This window comes from Daphnia pulex, chromosome 6 (assembly GCF_021134715.1).
Source record: "Daphnia pulex isolate KAP4 chromosome 6, ASM2113471v1".
In the NCBI taxonomy this organism is placed as follows: domain Eukaryota; kingdom Metazoa; phylum Arthropoda; class Branchiopoda; order Diplostraca; family Daphniidae; genus Daphnia; species Daphnia pulex.
In genome coordinates, this window is record NC_060022.1 from 5,088,132 (window position 1) to 5,108,694 (window position 20,563).

Sequence of the window (20,563 nt, forward strand, 5' to 3'; positions counted from 1 at the left end):
AATTTCTAACTTCAAAGTAAACCAGACGCCATTTGATTATATAATATTTATTCCAATATCCAATTTTTTAGAGGTGAGGCTCTAGAAAACCAACAACGGGCTAGTGAACAAAATAGCAAGACTGACGCGTAGAGATGGGGTGAGGGCTGAGGGGTCACAATGATTGAAAGCAGCTTGGGACAACCGCCAATAATAACAAACGCAACGAAAAAATGCAACATTCGATCATCATTAAGTCTTAGTAATTTCACTGCAGAACATCCGTGTGTGTACGTCCGTTCTTTTTTCGTCTTTTTGATTCGAATTTGAAGTACACGATACATTTCACGCCATGAACGATTTTGAACATTCACATACACCATTGCCCGTATCAGGCTATATTCGGTTATAACATGATTCAGTACATTCTGCCATAATTCAAGTAGAAACGTTTCACTGCTTTAAGGACGATTCAAATGGCCCGTAACGACTGGTTTCTGTTTCCTAATAAACACTAACACGATACAAAACAACAATACACGATTAAAACATACGCCATGAATAACAGGTTTACAAAACAATAACGACCCTTCGTTTAGGATGTTAAAAACATACACGACGATAAAATATTTTGTAGCTGACGTTTCCTTATTTAAAAACATTTCTGGGTATTTGTAACATAAGTGTGATTTTCGGTAGAGTAAAAACAAATTGTCTGATGAAATAATAAGACTGTCGGTTCGTTTTTTCAGTCTCTCTCTCTCTCTCATTTTTTGGCCGCGGAGGAACTGTTATTCGATCCTCTCGGCCTGATAGATTCGGAAATTTGCCACATGGACTCCTCGCAAAGAGAGTCATTAAACTCGTTGAAAAAGGCGACGATGCGATCGTTGCGTTTGAATTGATAGTGACATTTCTGAAAGCGTCGCATATTCTCTATAATATGGAACTGCTGCCAGCGTTTGCCAAAATTAATCCGGTTGTCGCTTAACGTGTCCGGATTGCCAATGTGTACGAAGGTCAGGTCCTGCAGGATAAGGCCAATGTACGGGATACACGGGGGCTGCGTTTCAGCCAATGCCTGTCGGTAAGCTCGGAAGGAAGACGAACTGTCAATCAGCGCACAATATTCCTGAATCAAATAAGAATAATGAGCATTTCAAGTCACAATGAATGACGAGCTACGATGCAGTCATTTACCTGTAGTCCGTCAGTGATGGATTTTTGCCACTCCAATCGACGCACGGGCGCTGAATCGAGTGCGGAGAGCAAGGCAAGATACGAATTGAAATTGTTCAGTCGCCTCAAATGCTTCATGATCTTGATGTATTTAACGACGTATCGCTCCCGGTCACGGGCTTCTGCTTGTTCCAATATCCTCGAACGGGCCCAGTACGACATTTTGTTAAAGTGCTCGGTAAACAACGTCAAATTCGGCGACTTTTCTTCGTTCTGCTCCTGCGCCCATACAAGCACCTCGGGAATTTCGATGCGCAAAAACAATTCAGCATCCAACAGAGTCATTTGTTCAGCCAACTCGCTCGATTTAAAGTCCAAAAGGTGACTCTGTCGCGTCGTTACACCAAGGCTGGCTGGCACCGGAGGAATTTGAGCGACATTAATTCTTAATCGGCGGGCAGTGCATTTTTCCAGGAACTTTTTCCTGAGCGCCTTGGCCAGGACTAAATCTCCGCTGCGGATGAGTTGGCTTTGAAAGTCGATGATTTGACGCATCAATTTGTCTTCCAATTCCGACAGGGCCAGATCGTCCACCACGCCAATCAGCAAAGAGAAAGCGCTGCGGCCAACCCGCTGGAGGTGGACATCTGGCGACCGCAGAAAGTGATGGAACCTGTGAATGAGTTTGCGAGTCAACTCGGATGGTGTGATGAACGTTCTGTATGTCGTCAAGAAGGCCGTCTGATAGAGGTAGTCGTCCTTGTTGAGTTTAGCTGCGTGCGTGATGAGCGCATCGAGGCCGCCACCTCGAACTTCAGGGCCTTCGTCTTCTGGCTGCTTGAGGACGAGATCTGCGCTAAGGTCAATCTGTTCCATTCCATCTTCGTTGTCCGATTCAGGGTCGATTTTGTCTGCTTCATTAGTGGTGATGGGAGGTGGTCCTTTGATTGCGGCCATAACGCGGGGTGGAGTTGTGGGTCGCGAGTCGGCTTCGGGCGTCGTTGTCGGGATTTCAGGTAGGGCCAACGCCGCGCTGTAGCTGATGGACGATCGGCCTTTTTTGGGTGGCAGTACTGGCGGCAAAAGCGACGGGGTGGCCATATAGCTATTGCTCCGCGATGGAAATGATTCGCACTCGCTGTGAGTTTGCCATTGCGCAGCCTTTTGATAATAAGCTTCCATCGACTTTCTAAAAATCTCGACTTCGCTGGGTTGCGAATACTTGCCCACAGCTGCCATGTATTCTTTGACGTGTCGCTTTTTGGGCGGAAGTGGTGGAGCATTTCCGCTGCCACTGCTATTAATCGTCACCAGTTGCTCGACGTGGCTGCTGTACTCGCGGTGCATTTGCACCGTCGTACTGGTAGCGCCACCCGTTGAAGATGTTTGAACTCGCTTCTCTTCGCTGAAATGAAACGCTTCTCTGTAACACGGGAAAAACAAAACAAGAGTCATCAAAATGGCGATAAGACACGAATGGCTAATGAATTTACATTTCCTCCTGTTTGACGGCCATAAAACCGGCTAACGACGAACACGGTGAAGTGCCGCAATCTGCCTGATCGACGTTATCGTATTGAGATGGCAATCTGTTGGCTCGTTGGCGGCGTTTGGCCGGTAAGGCTGGCGGCACGGCAAGAACGTTCACGTTATCCTCGCTGGATGACATTTTCGTCGAGGCTAAAGTGGTGGCTGTAGAAGTCGAACACTGGAAAGCGGATGAGGACGATTGGTGATGAGATGTGTTGTACGATGCGTATGAAGATGTCGACGATGAAGAGAAAACGCTGGTGGAACTTGCTGCCATCGTTACGTCTCTACGGCGCTCCTGAGACGAATCCCATCCCGATTGAGTCTATGATAAATGATTAGTTGATTCATTCACACCGTCTTTTAGTTGGTAAACAGAGATATTTACCTGACGTTCAAACATTCCGTGCATGACAAGCGAGTTGCTGTGCATAACCGAATCAAAGCTCTCGTTCAACCAGGGTTGACTGGGTACCAAATCTGGGAGCGCAGGTGGATTCCCCCAGCCTGGACTGAATGGACTGATGGACCAGCCGCCCATCGGCGATAAACTGCCTCCTATAGATCTCTTTTTAGGCGGCAACGGAGGTGGAGTTAGAGGATCCTGGATGGACAAGGCGGCCATTTCGCCTACTTAATAATAAAACGGATTTTTTTGTTTAAACAGAGGTTGCCCCAATTGTTTCAAACGAAAAATCTATACCAAAATCACTAAGTAGGCCTTTAAGAGGTAAAGGTGGTTTCGGTGGCGGGGATTGATCCAGCTCCTCGGGCAACGAATCTGAGCTCCAATCTACACTACCGGGTGCGTCCTCTAACAAACTTCCGTCTGAGGATTTTGAAACGCGATTGAGGCTGGGCGCGGGTAACAAACCATCAACACTAGTATCAAAATAAAGAAAAACAACACACATGTTAGATTTGTCAATGCAAAAACGGATCGGTTAAGTCATTCAACATACGTATCCTTGTCGCTGAGTGGCCTCAGCGGAGATGCGTCGTATAAAGCTGGCGAGGCGCACTGCGGAGTTGACGGTGGAGGTATCTTGTTTGCCGCTTTGTGTATAACGACCTGGACGAGATCGTTGATGGCGATTTTGAGGCCATCAACGACCGTCCTAACTTCTGATTGCAGTGAAGATTCGGCAGTGATTGTAGGCGTTGACCTGCCATCGTTTGTCGTGGTTTGAAGAAGAATGTCGTCTGACCATCTAATGAGTTGAGAAAGTGCTTGGTGCACCAGATTTGTGGCAGATATAAGTGAAGAGCTGTGCTCCCCCGATGGAGGTGAGACATTCCCCAATGCTGTCAAAATACTGAAAACATTCTCCAAGACAATAGAGGCAGAACCGGCCACCAATTCCAGAGTATTTTTCACCACAACATCTTCGTAGAACTTCAAGGCGTACCTCACCTAAAAGAAAGATGAGGGACTCAACGATAAATTCAAAAGAGTGATGTCTGTGGCAATTCAATTTACCTGAAGTATGTTTTTGTTGATTACGTTGGTGAAGTGCTGATTGAGGGTGATGCACGAAGGCAGGTCTTCAATGAGACAAAGCAATTCTTTCTTGTGATCTTTCTCGTTTCCGTTGGTCACACTGGTAGTGATTGGCAGTGCCTTTGGTTTGACGGTCACTTGGTTGGTGTTTGGGGGTGAACGAAGGTTGGAGAGTATATCGATGATGTCCTCTTTGAAGGACTTGGCCCTCTTGGCCAACCTACCCTTTTTCACCTTATCCATGGCTGCTCATCCTATAGATCGCCTCCGTCTCGAGACGCGCTTGTTCTGACGCCAAACACCCTTCCTCGACTCGGATGGGATAACGACCTCATAATGTGGGAATTGGAACACTTAACTGTACAGCAGGTGCCATACAGAACAACGGTAAAGTAGTAGAATGTGCGTAAGAAAGAGAACACACACAGAGTCACACAGAGGGAAGACGTTGAGAGAACTCTTCAACCAGGAGGCAAACAACTGAGCACAGCCGAGACAAAACGCAGGAGGCTTGAAATGCGTATTTTTCTTTCGTTCACCAAGGATATGAGATAAAAAAATTGAGTGTAGGTGTATAATAAAACATGACGTGAAACTCCACCCGAGCAAAAAGACTCGCCTGGTGTGTGTTTTCCCTGTGTTGCCCTTGGGTTCTGGCAACGTTGCCATCAATAGAAATAAAAAGAATTGGTTTTTTTCTTTTTCTTTCGCAAATAAAAATAATGCCACCATGAGTTGCCATAAATGGTCTCCTATTCTTTCAGTTTCATGGGAGAATATTTTTGTGTATTGGTGGGGCAAGACGAAGTAATCTCTTGCGTCATTCGCCTCCTTTTGACTTTTATATAAACACACACGCGCAGCAGCGACGCCAACACTTGCCCTAATCTGGGCGGCTCCGCCTCGATATGGCTTCATCTTACGGCTAAATTTTCAAAATAAAAATATATTCTCGATAAGACGATGATTCCACTTGAAAAGCTGACGTCACCCGACCCAAAACTTGTTTTTTTTTCTGCTCCCATAACGAAGCCTCTAGGGGCAAATAGCAGACAAATCACGCATCGATCCAACAGTCCGTGTAAATAGACGACTCTCGTCTATAAACGCACGCAAACATGCAGCTGCTGCTGCTTGCCCCCCTGGATTAGCATATCATTCCCCCCGGTACATGTCCATCTTGAAGAATAAACGAGGCCCACTTGACTTTCAAATTCAATAATAACAAGATACAGAACTCGGTGTATTATATCTCGAAAAAAAATAATAGACAAAATCTAACTGGAAATCAATTCGACGGCGGGATTTTGTCTATACAGAAAAATCTTCAATTATACAACCACGCTGCCACTACTTTGTATGGAGCTCTGCACTATACGTCGTGTTGTTGGGAGGGAAATCTGGGCAAACCGCACGCGGAGCAACGGCCCCGATCGATCAAACCACCAAAGGTTTTTCGGGGCTGCGGTACGACGTGTGCGTGATCAGCTGCTGGCTTACATACACACACACACACACAGGTAAACGTTATTGCTGTGTTATTCTACACACGATGCGAGACTCCCGGATCGGAAGTGGCCGCGGAACCGCGAAGGCGCAACTCCCGACACATAAAAAAAACAAAAAAACGAAAAACGAAACCAAACTTTTTCTTCTTCCCGCCACAGACGGACGGAATTTTGCCATCGGATATATACACACAGAAAAAAAAGAGTTCATTGACGTCCGATGAAATGATTTAGCTCGAGGGCAAAAATCAAAAAGGCGTAGGAAATATAATCAAAACTTGTTGTATGCAAAATGAAATAATAACAAGAGACTATCATGAGACAGTGGGAAAAAATGATATTTTTCTAAAGGAAAACAAAATTCCTTTTTCCTCACAACAGTAGCTGCTGGCGCAATCATTCTCCCACCCAACGCTGGAAGAATAAATTGATTGCGGGGTCGCATTTGTTCCACCGATTTTTCCTGGTCATTGACTATACAGGTGAAAAAATGTTCATTTTTCCAATATAGGCATATATAAAAATGTTTGCCTGGACAAAAAAAAAAGCCATCGACTTTTAAAATCAATCAAAGTTAACCGAGAGTCACTGATGGGAACGATATGGGGACGGCTCAAACATGTCCCACGCCATCTGGTCTGTGCCTTTACAGTTGGACTATCAGTCCAGAGTCATCGACATGGTATCAACTTTCTACCTCGTTTAACTTTGGGGAAAATCATGGGCGATGCCTATCGCGCTCACTACAGTTTTCCCTCAACTGGTAGGTCAAAAATTCTTTTCCACCAGCTTCAGTCAGGTATAATACCGTCCCTGTCATTTTTGCAGAGTGCCTCTAGACGACTTTTTTATCGGTTCAATCTTCCATATGTACCTACTATCTGCGCTCCTACATCTCGAGTAGGAAGATTTTTCGAATTGTAAGGAAAACCTACAAGTGGTGTCAATCACCACCGCTAGGTGGCAGCTGGCGCAAAAACCATTCACGTTATATAAAATTCGGCGAGCGTGATTATTCGACAGGTTTTCGTGACATTAGTGCACGCCATTCTTTCGCGAGAAAAAAACAAAAAGGATTTACAGGAATTTCCTTGACTGGACGCACTGGACTCACCTGCGTTTGCATCTACGCGTCCATCAGTTTTTACACAGTCGTCGCCCTTTTTCGAGGTCGGGAGCAACAGGAACGCATATAAAAAGAGGAAATTGAAACGCCATTTAATCGCGCGAATTTAAGACACACACAAAAAAAAACAAGTAGTCGAACAGCTTTTTTCTTTTTTCTTTCAAAATTCTGTCGCCCTTTTAGTATTTTTTACGACGTTTGTCGCCTGTATATAAAAATATGGCGCGTCAGCCATAAAAATATATACATATCTCGAACCGAAATCCATTTCGGTAGTTGGACGAAGGGAAAATTGGGGAAAACAAAACGAGTTTTGCGCTACATTGTAGTAGTACATTTTGAAAAAATAAAAAGCAAACGCCCTCCTATCTACTTTTTTAAAAAAAGAAATGGCAGCGGCTACTGGACACTATTAGGCCCCTGTATAAAAAAACCGCGCTGTCAATCTTTTGGCCAATTGGTGGTGGTATGGTTGAAATAAATATAAAACATTAAAAAAAAAGAATTTGACCCTGGTGGTAGTTCTGGCCTTCGACCACCGACTTTTTCTTTCCGTCAAAAAAGGTTTTATGAGTTCAGCCAAGGGCGGCTGAGACTGGCGGATTTTTTGGCGACCGCCAATCACCAAAATTAAAGAAAAAAAAGGAACGAATCGATAGAATAGAGAGATGCTGGCGAGGTGATTAAACTACCATATACGCATAAAAAAAGATACGACTGGAAAGAAAACCCTTTTTTTTTTTGTCCATCTATTTGAACCTATTCACCGAAAGTAAATTTTTTTGCGGCCTTATTTATATTTGCAAGGACGGTATTAACCTACATTTTTCAAACAAGGGGTCGTGTGTCTGAAAATAGCACCGGGTTAACACGGTCGTACGCGTTTTTTTGTCTCCTCCCAATTGATGTGGCCAACAATTTATTCTTAGCAAAAAATGGCTAATCCCGTTTTTTAAAAGATATTACGTAGACATCTAAAGAGAGTTATTATCGGCGGGATTAATGACCGTGAAAAAGGGATAGATATACATTGTTCGTCCGTCTACTTGCCATTTCTTTCGATGTCGTGTGTACTATAATATATTTATTCCTGGACGGGCGGAATGATTCACGTGCCGGCCCACAATATCTATAGGAGCATTAGCCAGTCACATCATTTTGCGGTGGCCGTTCCCGCGGGATACCCTACAATGCAACGGAGTTAAAATTTAAAAAATAAGACAAAGAGCACAAGAAGAAGAAGAAGAAGAATAAGAAGTACCATCGTACTTTACTGCTGTTGCGGTCACTCACGCTAGTCCCGTTCTTCTTGGTCCGTGCAAGGAAAAAGGAAGGAAGGAAAAGCGCAACAGCAGGTATGTACACTTGTTGTTTTAGGAGGAGAAGAAACCACACACACACAAAAAATAAAGAAAATCGAAAATGATATTATATAGAATTCCTTGTTGCTGCTACTGCGGTTGCGGTCGGTTGTTCTTTTTCTTTTCTTTCTTGTATTTTTGTGCTGCACGAATTGTCAGGCGAAATGAACGCGGATGAGATATTCCGCACCGGGAAATATTTCTCGTTCTCTGCTGTGTTGCTCTTGAACTTGATCTACTTGTCTCTTTACCACCACAGCACAGCATTGAAATATGTTTGATTCAATTCTTTAAATTATTGCTACTGATGGCTGGACGTTTGAAATAGTTTAGAAAAAAGTTTCATATTATTTCAGTTTTCATAATAAATCAAACGGTCAATGTCCAAATATCCAGCACAATCGGAATGAGAAAGTTATTGATGCGCTGCTGGATGAGATGACTCCGGACGTTTGACTGAACACGATGAGCGTTTATGCGTTGCAAAGGTTTTTGAACTTTATTTCCCAACGTTTGAAATACATCATCATTATCCCGTTGGCTATACCTATTATATATACATACCCATCCTAATCCGAGAAATAGGCCTACACAGAACGCATAGCTAGGACGACAGCAGGTGTAATAATATCAAGAAGTCGGTGATACGCAACTAGATATACTGGCGGCTATATAGAATTCACGCTAGATACACCTGAGACTATAGACGCGCTGATGTTCAGCTCTCTAGAACTTGTTCAACTGAGGTTATTGGCCTTTCCCTTTTCATCGACTTGTTTTTTGGGATCTCGTCCCCCCTCCCGATAGACTTTCTGACTCCCGGCGTGTCGTTCGTTTAATCGCGTTACATCTTATTATAATATCTTTTAGCTTTAGACTAAACAAAACGATGGATATAATCAGTCTACTATGATAGACAACCGAAAATATAGCATTGTACATATTATAAAGATTTGTTTTTTGGTGGGGTGGTGGTATAAATCTGAAAAGAAAAGAGTCTGAGCACGGAACCGTGAGCAGCGAGCTTGTTCCTGACTGAATTCCTCATCCAGCAGCAGCATCTGATTATTATGACGATACGGGCGCGATGGAAATCCGGTGGTGGAGCGGAACAACTATCGTCATGACGCTCTTATATATTCGCCTTATTGTATATTGTGTGCTATGTGCGCCAAAAGGCATTCGTGTTTCCTGCAGCGTGAATCACGGACTTGGGTATCTATATGTACACGACGCGCAAGTTCCCATCCCCCCCGAAGGAAAAATGAAGAGGGGGGGGGGAGGGGGAATTCTCTCGGGCGTCGCGATGCTTCCCGACGTTGCTGAACATGACAGCAGTCGGCCGGTTGTTGAACTTTGGCCAAGAAAAGAAGAAAAAAGGGAAAAGGCGACGACGAGCTTATATCTAGCTATAGTCTTTTATTTCCTAAGGAGAGCCCTCCAGCTGTTATATAAAGACGGAAGTAAAAATAAAAATAAAAGAAGAACAAATTCTCTTTTTTTCTTAAATCCGCCCAGGCAGCGTCGTCACTCTTCCTGGTTCCCGCCGACAGTGCTACGCACAGTAACCGCAATGTCGTCCATCTTATCAGTTTATTTCTCCATTCAATTATCAATTTCAAAAAAGAAGAAGAAACATAGCTACACACAAACGAGTAGTAATATATATTTAATTCTTTAGACGAATAAAACTAAAAAAATTCATTTTACCTTTACGAAAATGATCCGCAATTTGAATAATATATAAATGACGCACTCGGATGGTTATATATACATGCAAACAATATAGTTTTGCCCCGAAACAAAAAATTAAAAAATAAAAACCGTTGAAGTATTTTATTCTCTGTGGTGCGCTCGATTGAACGCGCGGCAAGTGACGAGGTCGACTGAGCGTGAAACGTCAATTTCCCGATCTATTTTTTTTCTTTTATCTTTCGAATGATAACATTTCTTCTTTCTATTATTCCATGTGAACTGTATAGACATTGAGTCTTGTGTGCCGCATCATTCGCACGGAGAATTGAATTTCGCGCGGAAACGACGATAGTATATTACTATACACGCAATAATCCAGACGAATAATAATGATCATTTATAATACCCGCCGTGTATTATACGTGATATTTCCTTTTGACGGAATGATAATCATAGAGGATGGAATATCACACACATGTGGGTATTCTTATATACATGTTCCCCATGATCAATTCGGTCTGCTGTATAAATAAACATGGGGATAGAGAGGGGCTAATTATTAAATGACCATAGGCGCGCACATCACTATAGTAGTATACGTCTGTCCGTTTCCTGGTTGGTTGACGACACGAGGCAATAGCCAATCTCTTGTAAAACATATGGGAGACGGAAAGGCTATTTTTGTCGGATGGAAGTTGAGGATTTGTGACGTCGATAAGAGTCATCGACCCTCTCTCCATATGATGATATGTATGTACCTATATACCATCACAAGCTGCTTGCCTGCCCTGCTGCTGATGGTCGAGTATTACGACTAAATAAAGCCATAGGCGCATGAGCATCAATTACTTGTGGCCTCTTATGTGATGTCTGCCCGTCTGCCGGCTTATACCGGCAGCAGACAGCAGCAGAGAAATGAACGAACGAACTCGAAAAAAAAAACGCCCGCGTCCGAAACACACGCGGCAACAGATGGGCTCTCACGACGTTCACATCCCTCCAGCTAAAATGTTTTAAATATTTCATTTCATCCGCCAATTGTATTGAATTTAAACATTTTTTTTTTCATTTTTTTTTTAAAGAAATAAATGTCATCACGCTCGGCTGGCGCAAAGCGAATAATAATAATAATAATATCAAACATTCTGTGTGTGTGTGTGTAGGATAAAGAGAAGAAGAAAAAAATATGTGTGTAATTCTCATGGCCACTTGCTCCCGATATATTTCTGCGGCAAAACACAAAATTCCGTTATAGATAGACATCGGGCGCAGCAAATTGAAAAGGAAAATTTCCATTCCATTTATTATAATTACTAGTAAATTTTAGCCCGTCCAGGGCCGGTCATCAGTGGGCCTAGTGTAAAGTCGTACTTTTTCTTAAAAGGCCTTCCTTGATCAATCAGTGTTGAACGTAAAAAGGAAATTTGAGTTTGCATCTGCTTTGCGATTTTTGCTTTTGAGCTGCTTGTATCGTCATTTTCTTATGTCGTACGTGATTTGCAACTTCGGTCACGGGCCCCCTTCGGGGGCCCGCGCCCGAAGTTGCCAAAATTTTTAAGGTTGCATCTTTTTCTTCATTTTGTAAGTTACCCAAATCTTCTTGAGCAATCATTTTTTTTGTTTCTTGGCAAGACTGTTTCTGCTTTGCGGTTTCCGCTCTGTTTATATCGTAAGCTATAATTTTTTTTTTTCAAATTAAAAGAACTTCATTGGTGATAAACGTTAAGTATATGTTAATCAATTTTTACACATTTCCGTCATGATTCTTCACTTGATATTTATGCTGTTTAACATCGGTGCTTTTTACAATATGCGTAATTCTCGTTTGTTATGAATAGTTATTGGTGAAGTTATTTTCAACTTTGAAGTTGCCCTGGTCTTATTCATCTGCGTTGAGTCAATGTTCTTTTGAGTAAAAAATTTAAATTTAGCTTGGCAACGTTATCTATTCAGCCAGGGTTCCGCTCTTTAGCCGCGTGGATCAGTGACAAATGTTAAAAAAAAATTTTTTCACCACTTTTTCTGCTTTGCTGTTTCTGCTCTTTTTTATCGCAATCTTTAATTTTTGTTTTTCCAAATTTAAAAGAATTTTATTGGTAGCTTACGTTAAAACGACAATTAATTTTTACTCATTTCCGACGTGATTGTTCACTGGATATTTATCCTTATTTTTTTCATTGTTGCTTTTTACGATAGCCGGAATTCTCGTTTGTTTTGAATTGTTATTGGTGAAGTAATTTGCAACTTCACCAAAAGTTGCCCCCGTGTTTATCACCGGCCTTAAGCCAACAGTGTTTGGGGTAAAAAAAATCTCGCTTGGCAACGTTACCTATGCTGCGCGGGCTCCGCTCTTTAGCCGCGAGTATCTCCAGCACTCCTCTCGCGGCCGCGGGGGTGCCCCTCCGGGGCCCCCACCCCCGCGGGCTCGAGTCACGCTGGAGGTATCCTCGCTGCATCCGCTCCGCGGCCGCTTGCATCGGCAAAGTTAGTGGCAGTTGTTTGTATTTTTTTGGGATAGAGTTGTCGTTGTGTCAAGGTTTGAATTTGCTATTTTTGAATTTTTTTTTCACGGTTGAGCGCACTTGGGTACTGCCCCCAAGGCCCTGCCCGTGCTCCTTATTGAGTCCGTAGACCGAGGCGGAAGTTATTTCCTCACAAAGAGTTAGTCATTTAGTCTTTCACTTGGGCTGTGATTGCTTATAGCAAGACTTCTTTGTATGCGATGTTTCTGGTGAATTTTCTGATTTTTTTTGTGGCGTCTGGATGATTGCTTATAGCAAGACTTCTCTGTAGACGATGTTCCTGGTGAATACTCTAAGTTTGTCCTCTTCGGTGGCGCCTGGACGATTTCTCAGTAGTTTCCCGTGGTAGTCTGTTTCCTTAACGACAACCTTGACACCTTCCCTGGAAGTTGCTCGAGAGAATGCAACGTAGAGCTGACCGTGACTGAAAACGGGTTCCGGGAGATAGATGCCAACTCGATCGAAAGTCTGTCCCTGCGACTTGTTGATGGTGATGGCAAAGGCCAAAAGTACAGGGAACTGCAATCTTTTGAGTTTGAATGGCAAGTCAGAGTCGGTGGGTGACATGGACATCCGTGGGAGGAATACGGATTCGCCTTTGTTTTTTCCAGAAGCGATCTCTGCTACAATCAGATTGTCGGTAAGGTTTTTGAGGATGAGCCTTGTTCCATTGCAGAGTCCCTGGCGCGTGTCAATGTTCTTGAGGAGGATGACGACGGCACCAACTTTGAGATGTAGTGCATGAGGAGGAAGGCCAGAGACATCAAAGGTGTTGAGAACTTCCGCGGGGTAGTCTGCAATTTCTCCGGGGTCTTCCGAATCGATAGTGTCGATACTCTTGTAGACTTTGATGGCACCAGGCATTTTTGAAACGATGGTGTTGTTGATGCGGAGACAATCAATATTTTTCGGGCAAAGAATAGCTCTTGAAGAAATTGTTTCTGCCACTTCTGGGTTCAAGAGTTGCGACGGGTGACCAAAGACGTGGTCAATCAAATGTGTCGGCAACTGGAGAAAATCTTGCGGAATTTCAATGAGCTCTGGATCGTTTAGGGTCGGTATCGAAGGCAAAGATCCGTTTCCCAGTTGTAAAAGCCAATCGGCATAGTCTTGACTACCAGCTGTTGTTCTCATGTTCTGTACCAATCGAAGTTGACGGAAGAGTGGCCAAGTTTCGTTGGTTTTGATGGTAGATTCGACGATTTTCACCCGGTTTCCATGCCTAACAACTGGTAAGCACTGCCTAAAGTCGCCACCCAACAGGAGCACTTTATTGCCGTACGGATCATCTCGGTTCTTGGCCACCATTTGGAAGAGATGATTCATTCCGTCGAGAGCGTAGTTCAACTTCAGCGTGGCTTCGTCAGAGATGTTTAGACTTGCATCTCTGATTATCTTGGCACTGAAGCTGCTTTCTTCAATTTTCGATCTTGTGGTTTCAGTTATCGGAGGGTATAACTTGTACTTTGAGTGGTACGTTGAACCATTGATCAGCAGAGTGGAAGCGATGCCTGTAGAAGCTACTGCGACGACTGATTTCCCTTGACCTTGGAGAACGGTGATGAGGGTGTTGTAGAGGAACGTCTTGCCCGTTCCGCCTGGGCCGTCGAGGAAAAATAGTCGTGGCTGATTTGCGTCTTGGATAGAGGCCATGATTTGGTCAAAGGCTGCTCGTTGACCTTCGTTGAGTTTTGCCAACATCATTTGCCCCAACAATCGCTTTTCATGCGTGTCTACTTCGTTGTCGGATGCAATCTGAGCTTGGATGAGCTGGTTGATGAGCTGAAAATCGGGAACTGGCAAAGAGTAATTTTCCATCAGTTGGTTGTTGAGAAGCAACTTGTCCTGTATCCACTTTAACGCCAAGTTCTTTGCAACTTCTTCTTCATGACCGATTCGGACATAGTCTTCCATGAGATGAGGAAGATTGATTTCAAAGAGTTGCAGAGCGTTGGTCGGGTTGCAATAGAGACAAATGTCGACAAAGAGCTGCCTCAACTGAACAGGCATTTGGAAAGTGGCCGCTTCTTCCAACGTCTTTTCCCAAGCTCTGTCGTCCTCTAGCAAATTCAATGCAATAGCTGCAGCTTTAAATGTGGGATAGACAATGTCGTCGACGGTCCGTAAATGCTCGAAACTTGTTGCACCCTTGACATTGATAAGAAGCATTCGAAGGCAATACCGTTCAACTTGTTTGACGCTCACCGTGTAAATCCGGCCGATGATTTTCGCTCTCTTCTTTCTGGGCTTCCACTTTTGCAGTTTCTTGTCAAACAGGTAGTGATGGGGGATTTCCCGATAGAAATACTGCCTGGCGCCTTCTTGTTGCTCGTTCAACTTGAAATAGGCAGTAAGAGTAGTGTTTCTTGTGGCGGCGTTGATGACTGCTTGCTCTTCGTTACCCGGTTGAAAAAAGACGGATTGTCCTTCAGGTAAATGAACAGCCAGTCGGCTAATGGAGTGAGAACGATCAGTGAGAGGGAACTTTAAGATTCGCCAGGTGGCTTCAGGCGCACTAACAAAACGGGCATCCAAATGGCTCGTGATTTCGTCGTAGACAACTGCCGGTACTTCGCCTTCAGGTCCTGCCTCTTGCTGCTCTTGGTACGTTCCTACTTTGTTGTCCGTTTGCACGCAGTCGTAACCCTTGTAAACATATTTGCAGATGTACTTAATGCAGACGATCGATGCGCAGTATTCGAGGTTAATGTGCGAATCGTACTTGAGTGACAACCAAGGGTTATAAGGGACGACCCAACGGTTATCTACTTCAAAGTCTGATTGCCCTCTTTTCAAACGATGCGTCACTCCGGTGTCTCTTCTCCTGTAAGTTGGGTAGCCGTTGTCGTTGACCATAGTTTCTTCACAGAATGCCTTGGGAAACTTTTTGGCGCACTTTTCACCGTCCATACAGGGGGAATTCTTGTTGATTGCTCCGCAAGGTCCATGAATCATGTGGGACATGACAATTTCATAGAGGCGAGGATGGGTTCTCTTGTCTGGTATTTCTGCGCAGATGGTCAAGTCAATGTCTTCCCCTGTCGTTGGGACGTCACGTTTGTCAACCCAAAGAAGCAAGTGAGCGTGGGGAAGACCGCGTTTCTGAAATTCAATCACATGAATCCTCGCCAAAGCGAAGCCCAAAACTTGGCGCCTGTCAATGTCGTGGACCAACTCGTTCTTCTTTAGGTTGTAGACTCTTGCTACCATATCTGGCCGATCGGAAGCCGTGAGGTAGTTGGGGATGTTTGCCGTTATCTCCTTCCACTTTGGGTTACAGGTGAACGTCAGAAAGTAGGTCGGTTTGCCAAATTTGCTACAAATTGACATGGCATCTTGGTACGCTTGCTTCATGGCTCTTGGACTGCCGATGAAACTGGAGGGGAGAATATGAATTGTGCCGACCGTCTTATTTTCTCTCTCTGCGCGATTAGCGACATAGTCCATGAGTCCGTCGTACTGGGCAACTCGCAGCTCGGCTTGATGTTCCCTAATGTACTTGACACGATTGGCTTCAATCTTCACGTACGAATCTACTATCCATTGCTGTGTGAGTGGTCCTCCGGCCAACACTTGGTTGAAATAATTGCGAATGGATATGAGATAGCTGTAGAATTCGCACTGAGTTACTCTCTTCCTTTTTCCACTGCCTCGGTTCAATCGATGGGGATCGTTGTCATCATCCCCTTCAATTTCTTCTTCGGCATCAGGTTCTTCTTCTTCGTCTAAAACTTGCTGCTCTTCACCTTCGTCAACATCCATGGCTGCAGCTTCCTCTCTCTCTCTCCGTGTAGTGGTGGTATAAGGCATATTTGAATGCCAACCATCCTCACCGTTTGGGAAGAGCAAGGGATAAGTCATTGGATCGCACATTGGTTTCTGGGGATTGATCTGGATGAATTTTCTGCCTCTGCTTGGAATAATTAGATGGCCTCGAATGTCCCTGTCTACCGGTGGCTCTCCGTTGACGCTCTTGAAAATGATGGCAATATCATCCGTCGTTGGGCTGTTGTAGCGTCTCTGATCCAGATTTTTCCGATCACTGCTGATGATCATGCCCACAAACTGATGAGGACGATTTTCAGCTTCGGCTTTAAGGTACTCTTCTTCCAGAACTTGCCGCATTTTCTTGTAAATGGCTGCATAGGGATTGTTTTCTCGCAACATCTCGTCCAATTCTTCCATCAGATCCCTACAGCATCCTCCATTCGCTTCAACATTCGCTCTGTAACTACTGGCCTGTGCCGCATCCATAAAGTAGAGATCGGCGTACTTTGGATTATCAGTAGTACCAACGGCAGCCGTGTTGTGATACACTTGGCCATGGATTCTGAAGCAGTATGGTCCACGACCGGGAGGTGAGTTCATTTTGGCTCCCATCGAAGCAAAGGCATGAGCGCTGTTATAGTTGCGGATTTTCGACATAAAGTGTTTTGCTTTGGGATGATCGTTCTGCAATAGTTTTGCCAGAGGTTCAGGGCACTCTTTTGGAGGTGGAAGAATGACTTTTCCCTTTTTGCAACATTTTTGAAATTTCTTGTCTTGCGGCCTTTCTGCTTTGAAATGCTTGGCGTCACATTCCTCGCAAATCAAGTTCATTTCTCCACAGTAGTGGATTGGAACGTTGGCTTCAGACTCAATCTTTTTGCAAGCTGCGCGATGAGTCCTTGGAACACCGGCCCGGTTGCGCTCTTCCAATATCTTTTCTCGATGGGACCGTTCTTCTTCAGTTTCAATCGGGATCATTTCGGCATGCTCAAATGCATCCATGGCTCGCATCAGCTCTTCATTTTCCTCTCTTTCTTCACGGAGAAGTTCCATACGAATTCGACTATCTTCTCGACGTTCTTCCGCTTCCTCTTCGTTCTCAGTTGCTCTGTAAGTTACCGTCTGTTCTCTATTTAATTCCCTTCGCACTTCAGCTTCTTCCTGGGATTCTTCATTGAGATACAGTTGGTGACGCAATCTATCTTCTATTGCTACTCCAATTCTTTCTTCTCCTGTCTGTTGAGCACGCAGGACTTGATGCCGTTCTTTGTCTTGTTCCTGCCTTGCCCTCCTTTCTTCTTCATTTTCTTCGGCTCGAAGGATCATCTGCCGCAACAACTGCTGCTCTCGCCTGACTTGCTTCGCATTCTCTGTTTCTTTTTCTCGGCGCTTCCTTTGTTTTTCGGCTTCAACTTCAAGTCTCGCCTCTCTATCTACTGTACTTTGACTACGACGTAGTTTCTTCTTTCTTTCTGCTTCTTCTTTATTCGCCTCTTCTTGGTCTACCTGTCTCTTTTTCTGTTCACGAACATACTTCGCTCTTTCCCTATTCTCTTCTAATCTCTTTGCCTTCGCCTGCGGATCCTGCTGTGCTCTCTTTTCTCGCAACTTTCTATTCTTCTCTTCTTTTTCCTCTTCCGTAAGTGCACGACGCGGTGCCATTCTTACTCGCAAAACACCCTAACCAACGCAAATTCCTACTTCTCAGTGGTGGGCTTTTAGGTGTTGGGGTCTTGGAGGACTTTACACGTTATACAGTTTCAAAAGCTTAAGACTAAGGACGGAGTTTGGAAGGGATTTTTTGGAGGGCTTTACACGTTATGCAGTTTCAAAAGCTTAAGACTATACACGTATTCGAAAATGAGACATGAATTAAAAAATACTCACGTCCGAGGACGGGATGTTTGGGCTGCTGCCAGGGCTCGATGGTCTTCTTTTGAAATCTGTAGAAAAATGATAGAAAACAAATGAATTAAGTAATGTGTTTGAAAGTAACGTAAGAAATCACACAAATTCATACAATTGGTAAATATCAAGGATCAACCAGCACTTTTCATAACTTAAAGGGAACGGTTTCTAAAAATGTTGAGATACATCTCTTTGTTATCTGAAATTTCAGAGACCGCTTTCAAACTTCCAAATTTCTTACAGCTAATAGAAAGAAAATGATCAAACTATCAAACATGAATTTCTTATCTGAAATCTAAGAAACCTGTGTCAATGTTTCCTTTTTTTCTAAAGTAAGATATCGGTCTCTACAAACTTTCACACATCTTACTACTTTTCACCAAAAATTGAGAGACCGGTGTCAATCTTTCAATTTTTTGTGTAAAAAGGAAACGCAGTCTCAAAATGACATGAAATTTAATGACAGTGTCTCAAATGTGTCATGTTCAGATTTTGAGAACGCTTTCTCAAAATCATCACTCAAACATCTTACTGTATACATTTGCCATGTGGCACACATTTATTGCAGAAAAGTTGTTACCTAATTTCTGTAATATTCTTGCACGAAAGGTTTTCCCTGTAGACCCGAAGAAGGGTGCTGGGAAGATTCTAGATGGCGAGGATTCCTTGTGGTCGATTTCCTCTTGAAGTCTATTGAGAAAATAGCGAAATTAGTTAAGCAAATGACTCATATTTATACAGTTTGAGAAATATGAGCTTGTGTAAGGCCAACCATTAGATTTTCTCTACACTAAGGGAACGGATTCTCAAAATTTTTACATGGGCCAACATATGTTGATTTTCTTTAATGTCAAGGACCGGTTTCAAACTTTAAATTTTCTTACAACTAAGGGAAGGAAACTGTAAACTCTCTCAAATATGGGTTTGTAAATTTAATTCGAAGAAACCGGTGTTAATCTTTCATTTTTATCTAAAGTGAGATATCGGTCTCTACAAACTACCACACTTAGGCTACTTTTCCTACATTTGATAGACCGGTGTCAATCAATCAATTTTCTTACAACTAAAGGAAGGAAACTTAACAAACCATAAAACATGGACTTGTGATCTTAATTCTAAGAAACCGGTGTCATTCTATCAATTCTACCTAAAGTGAGATATCGGTCTCTACAAAGTGGCACACATAGCCTATTTTACCAATATTTGATTGACCGGTGTCAATCACTCAATTTTCTAAAAACTAAGGGAAGTAATCTTAACAAAGCATCAAACATGCACTTGTGATCTTAATTCTAAGTAACCGGTTTCATTCTTTTAATTTTCTATAAAGTGAGACAGCGGTCTCTACATACTGGCACACATGGACTATTTTAACCACATTTGAGAGACCGGTCTCAACCTTACAATTTTTTTTTTTTTTTAAAAGAAAAGTGGCTTAAAGAAAAGTAAATTTGGAATGAAATGAGTCATGGTCTCAAATGTGGCATGTTTTGATTTTGAGAACGCTTTCTCAAAATCAGCACACAAACAACTTAATCTATACATTTGCCCTATGGCACACATTTTGCAGAAAAATTGTTACCTATTTTCTGCAGTCTTTCAGCACGAAGTTTGGGTCGGCTAAAGTCTTGAAGAACACAAATTAAAGTTTGTTGATGCAGTGTTAAGCACGTGCGCAATCATAAACGTCGAAAATATGTGAATCAGCTGTTAGGCTTTAGCTATCACACATTCCGTTATTGGAAGCCCTTTCTGCGCCCAAAAATGGCTCGTCTCTGCTGAAATTCGAGCCACCAATCTTTTCGTTTCCGTAAATGTTGATTGTTTCACGATATATCGTCCGTTTTAGTTGTGCCACATATCACCCGGCGGTAAATTTTCATAATAGAGAATATTCACGCAATGCCTACTACGGGTAATCTGTCGAGAAAAGATTGTCAAGCATGGCCACCGTGTTTTTTCTGTTAAATCTATGCTTTTTCTTTTTAATTTAGTAAGAAAAATATTTTTTTCGTGAAATTTTGACTTGTCTGAGTGATATCTAACAAAATCATAGGTCAAAACAATATTTTATGCTTAAAAAAGATTAATCTTTAATGGGATTAGAACCATAAACCTCAATATTACCAAGCCAGTGCTATAACCACTACACCATTTCTTGCCAATAAAAATTTACAATTTTCGATTCCACTTTATTGTTGTGCGTCAATATCGTGTTTTTCGTGCGTGAAAAATTTTTTATCACGATATTTCGTCGGTACCGATCCTTGGCAACACGTACACATCCCCTGTCACGCCGATGTACACGATAAACGATGTTGGCGGGAGGCTGACTTGAACCACCCCTCTTCGCGTCATGAAGCCAGAGCCATAGCCACTACACCAAGAGCTACTACTATCGGGCAACGTCTGCAAGAATGCATTAGCCTCCGGCGGTCAATTTCCAGGGTAGAGATGTTCACGCATTGCCTCCGGCGGTAAATTTG

At 43.2% G+C, this 20,563-nt stretch overlaps 2 protein-coding genes across 3 annotated transcripts; both read right to left on the bottom strand.

Annotated features, from left to right (window-relative positions):
• Positions 1 to 31: 31 nt before the first annotated feature.
• Positions 32 to 5,031, bottom strand: LOC124196047 (rap guanine nucleotide exchange factor 1-like). Of its 2 annotated transcripts, none has more exons than XM_046590835.1 (7): positions 4,169 to 5,031; positions 3,651 to 4,102; positions 3,392 to 3,570; positions 3,077 to 3,321; positions 2,652 to 3,013; positions 1,180 to 2,581; positions 32 to 1,111 (listed from the first exon to the last, which is right to left on the bottom strand). In XM_046590835.1, exons 1-7 carry the CDS (start codon positions 4,430 to 4,432, stop codon positions 746 to 748), a joined length of 3,270 nt encoding a protein of 1,089 aa, XP_046446791.1. In that variant the 5' UTR covers positions 4,433 to 5,031; the 3' UTR covers positions 32 to 745. The 2 variants fall into 2 exon arrangements, with proteins under 2 accessions (XP_046446791.1, XP_046446792.1); XM_046590836.1 differs by having other exon boundaries at positions 3,077 to 3,318; positions 4,169 to 4,939.
• A 7,449-nt stretch (positions 5,032 to 12,480) lies between these two features.
• On the bottom strand, positions 12,481 to 20,216 carry LOC124196051. The gene is made up of 3 exons (XM_046590842.1): positions 19,660 to 20,216; positions 18,658 to 18,767; positions 12,481 to 18,112 (listed from the first exon to the last, which is right to left on the bottom strand). The coding sequence occupies exon 3, from the start codon at positions 17,829 to 17,831 to the stop codon at positions 12,651 to 12,653; it is 5,181 nt and encodes a 1,726-aa protein (XP_046446798.1). The 5' UTR covers positions 17,832 to 18,112; positions 18,658 to 18,767; positions 19,660 to 20,216; the 3' UTR covers positions 12,481 to 12,650.
• Positions 20,217 to 20,563: the final 347 nt, after the last annotated feature.

Coding starts and splice junctions, on each gene's coding strand:
- LOC124196047 (XM_046590835.1), bottom strand. CDS start 4,432: ATGGATAAGGTGAAAAAGGGTAGGTTGGCCAAGAGGGCCAAGTCCTTC. Junction 4,103..4,168: donor TCAACAAAAACATACTTCAG/GTAAATTGAATT, acceptor TCTTTCTTTTAG/GTGAGGTACGCCTTGAAGTT. Junction 3,571..3,650: donor CCACTCAGCGACAAGGATAC/GTATGTTGAATG, acceptor TTTTGATACTAG/TGTTGATGGTTTGTTACCCG.
- LOC124196051 (XM_046590842.1), bottom strand. CDS start 17,831: ATGGCACCGCGTCGTGCACTTACGGAAGAGGAAAAAGAAGAGAAGAAT.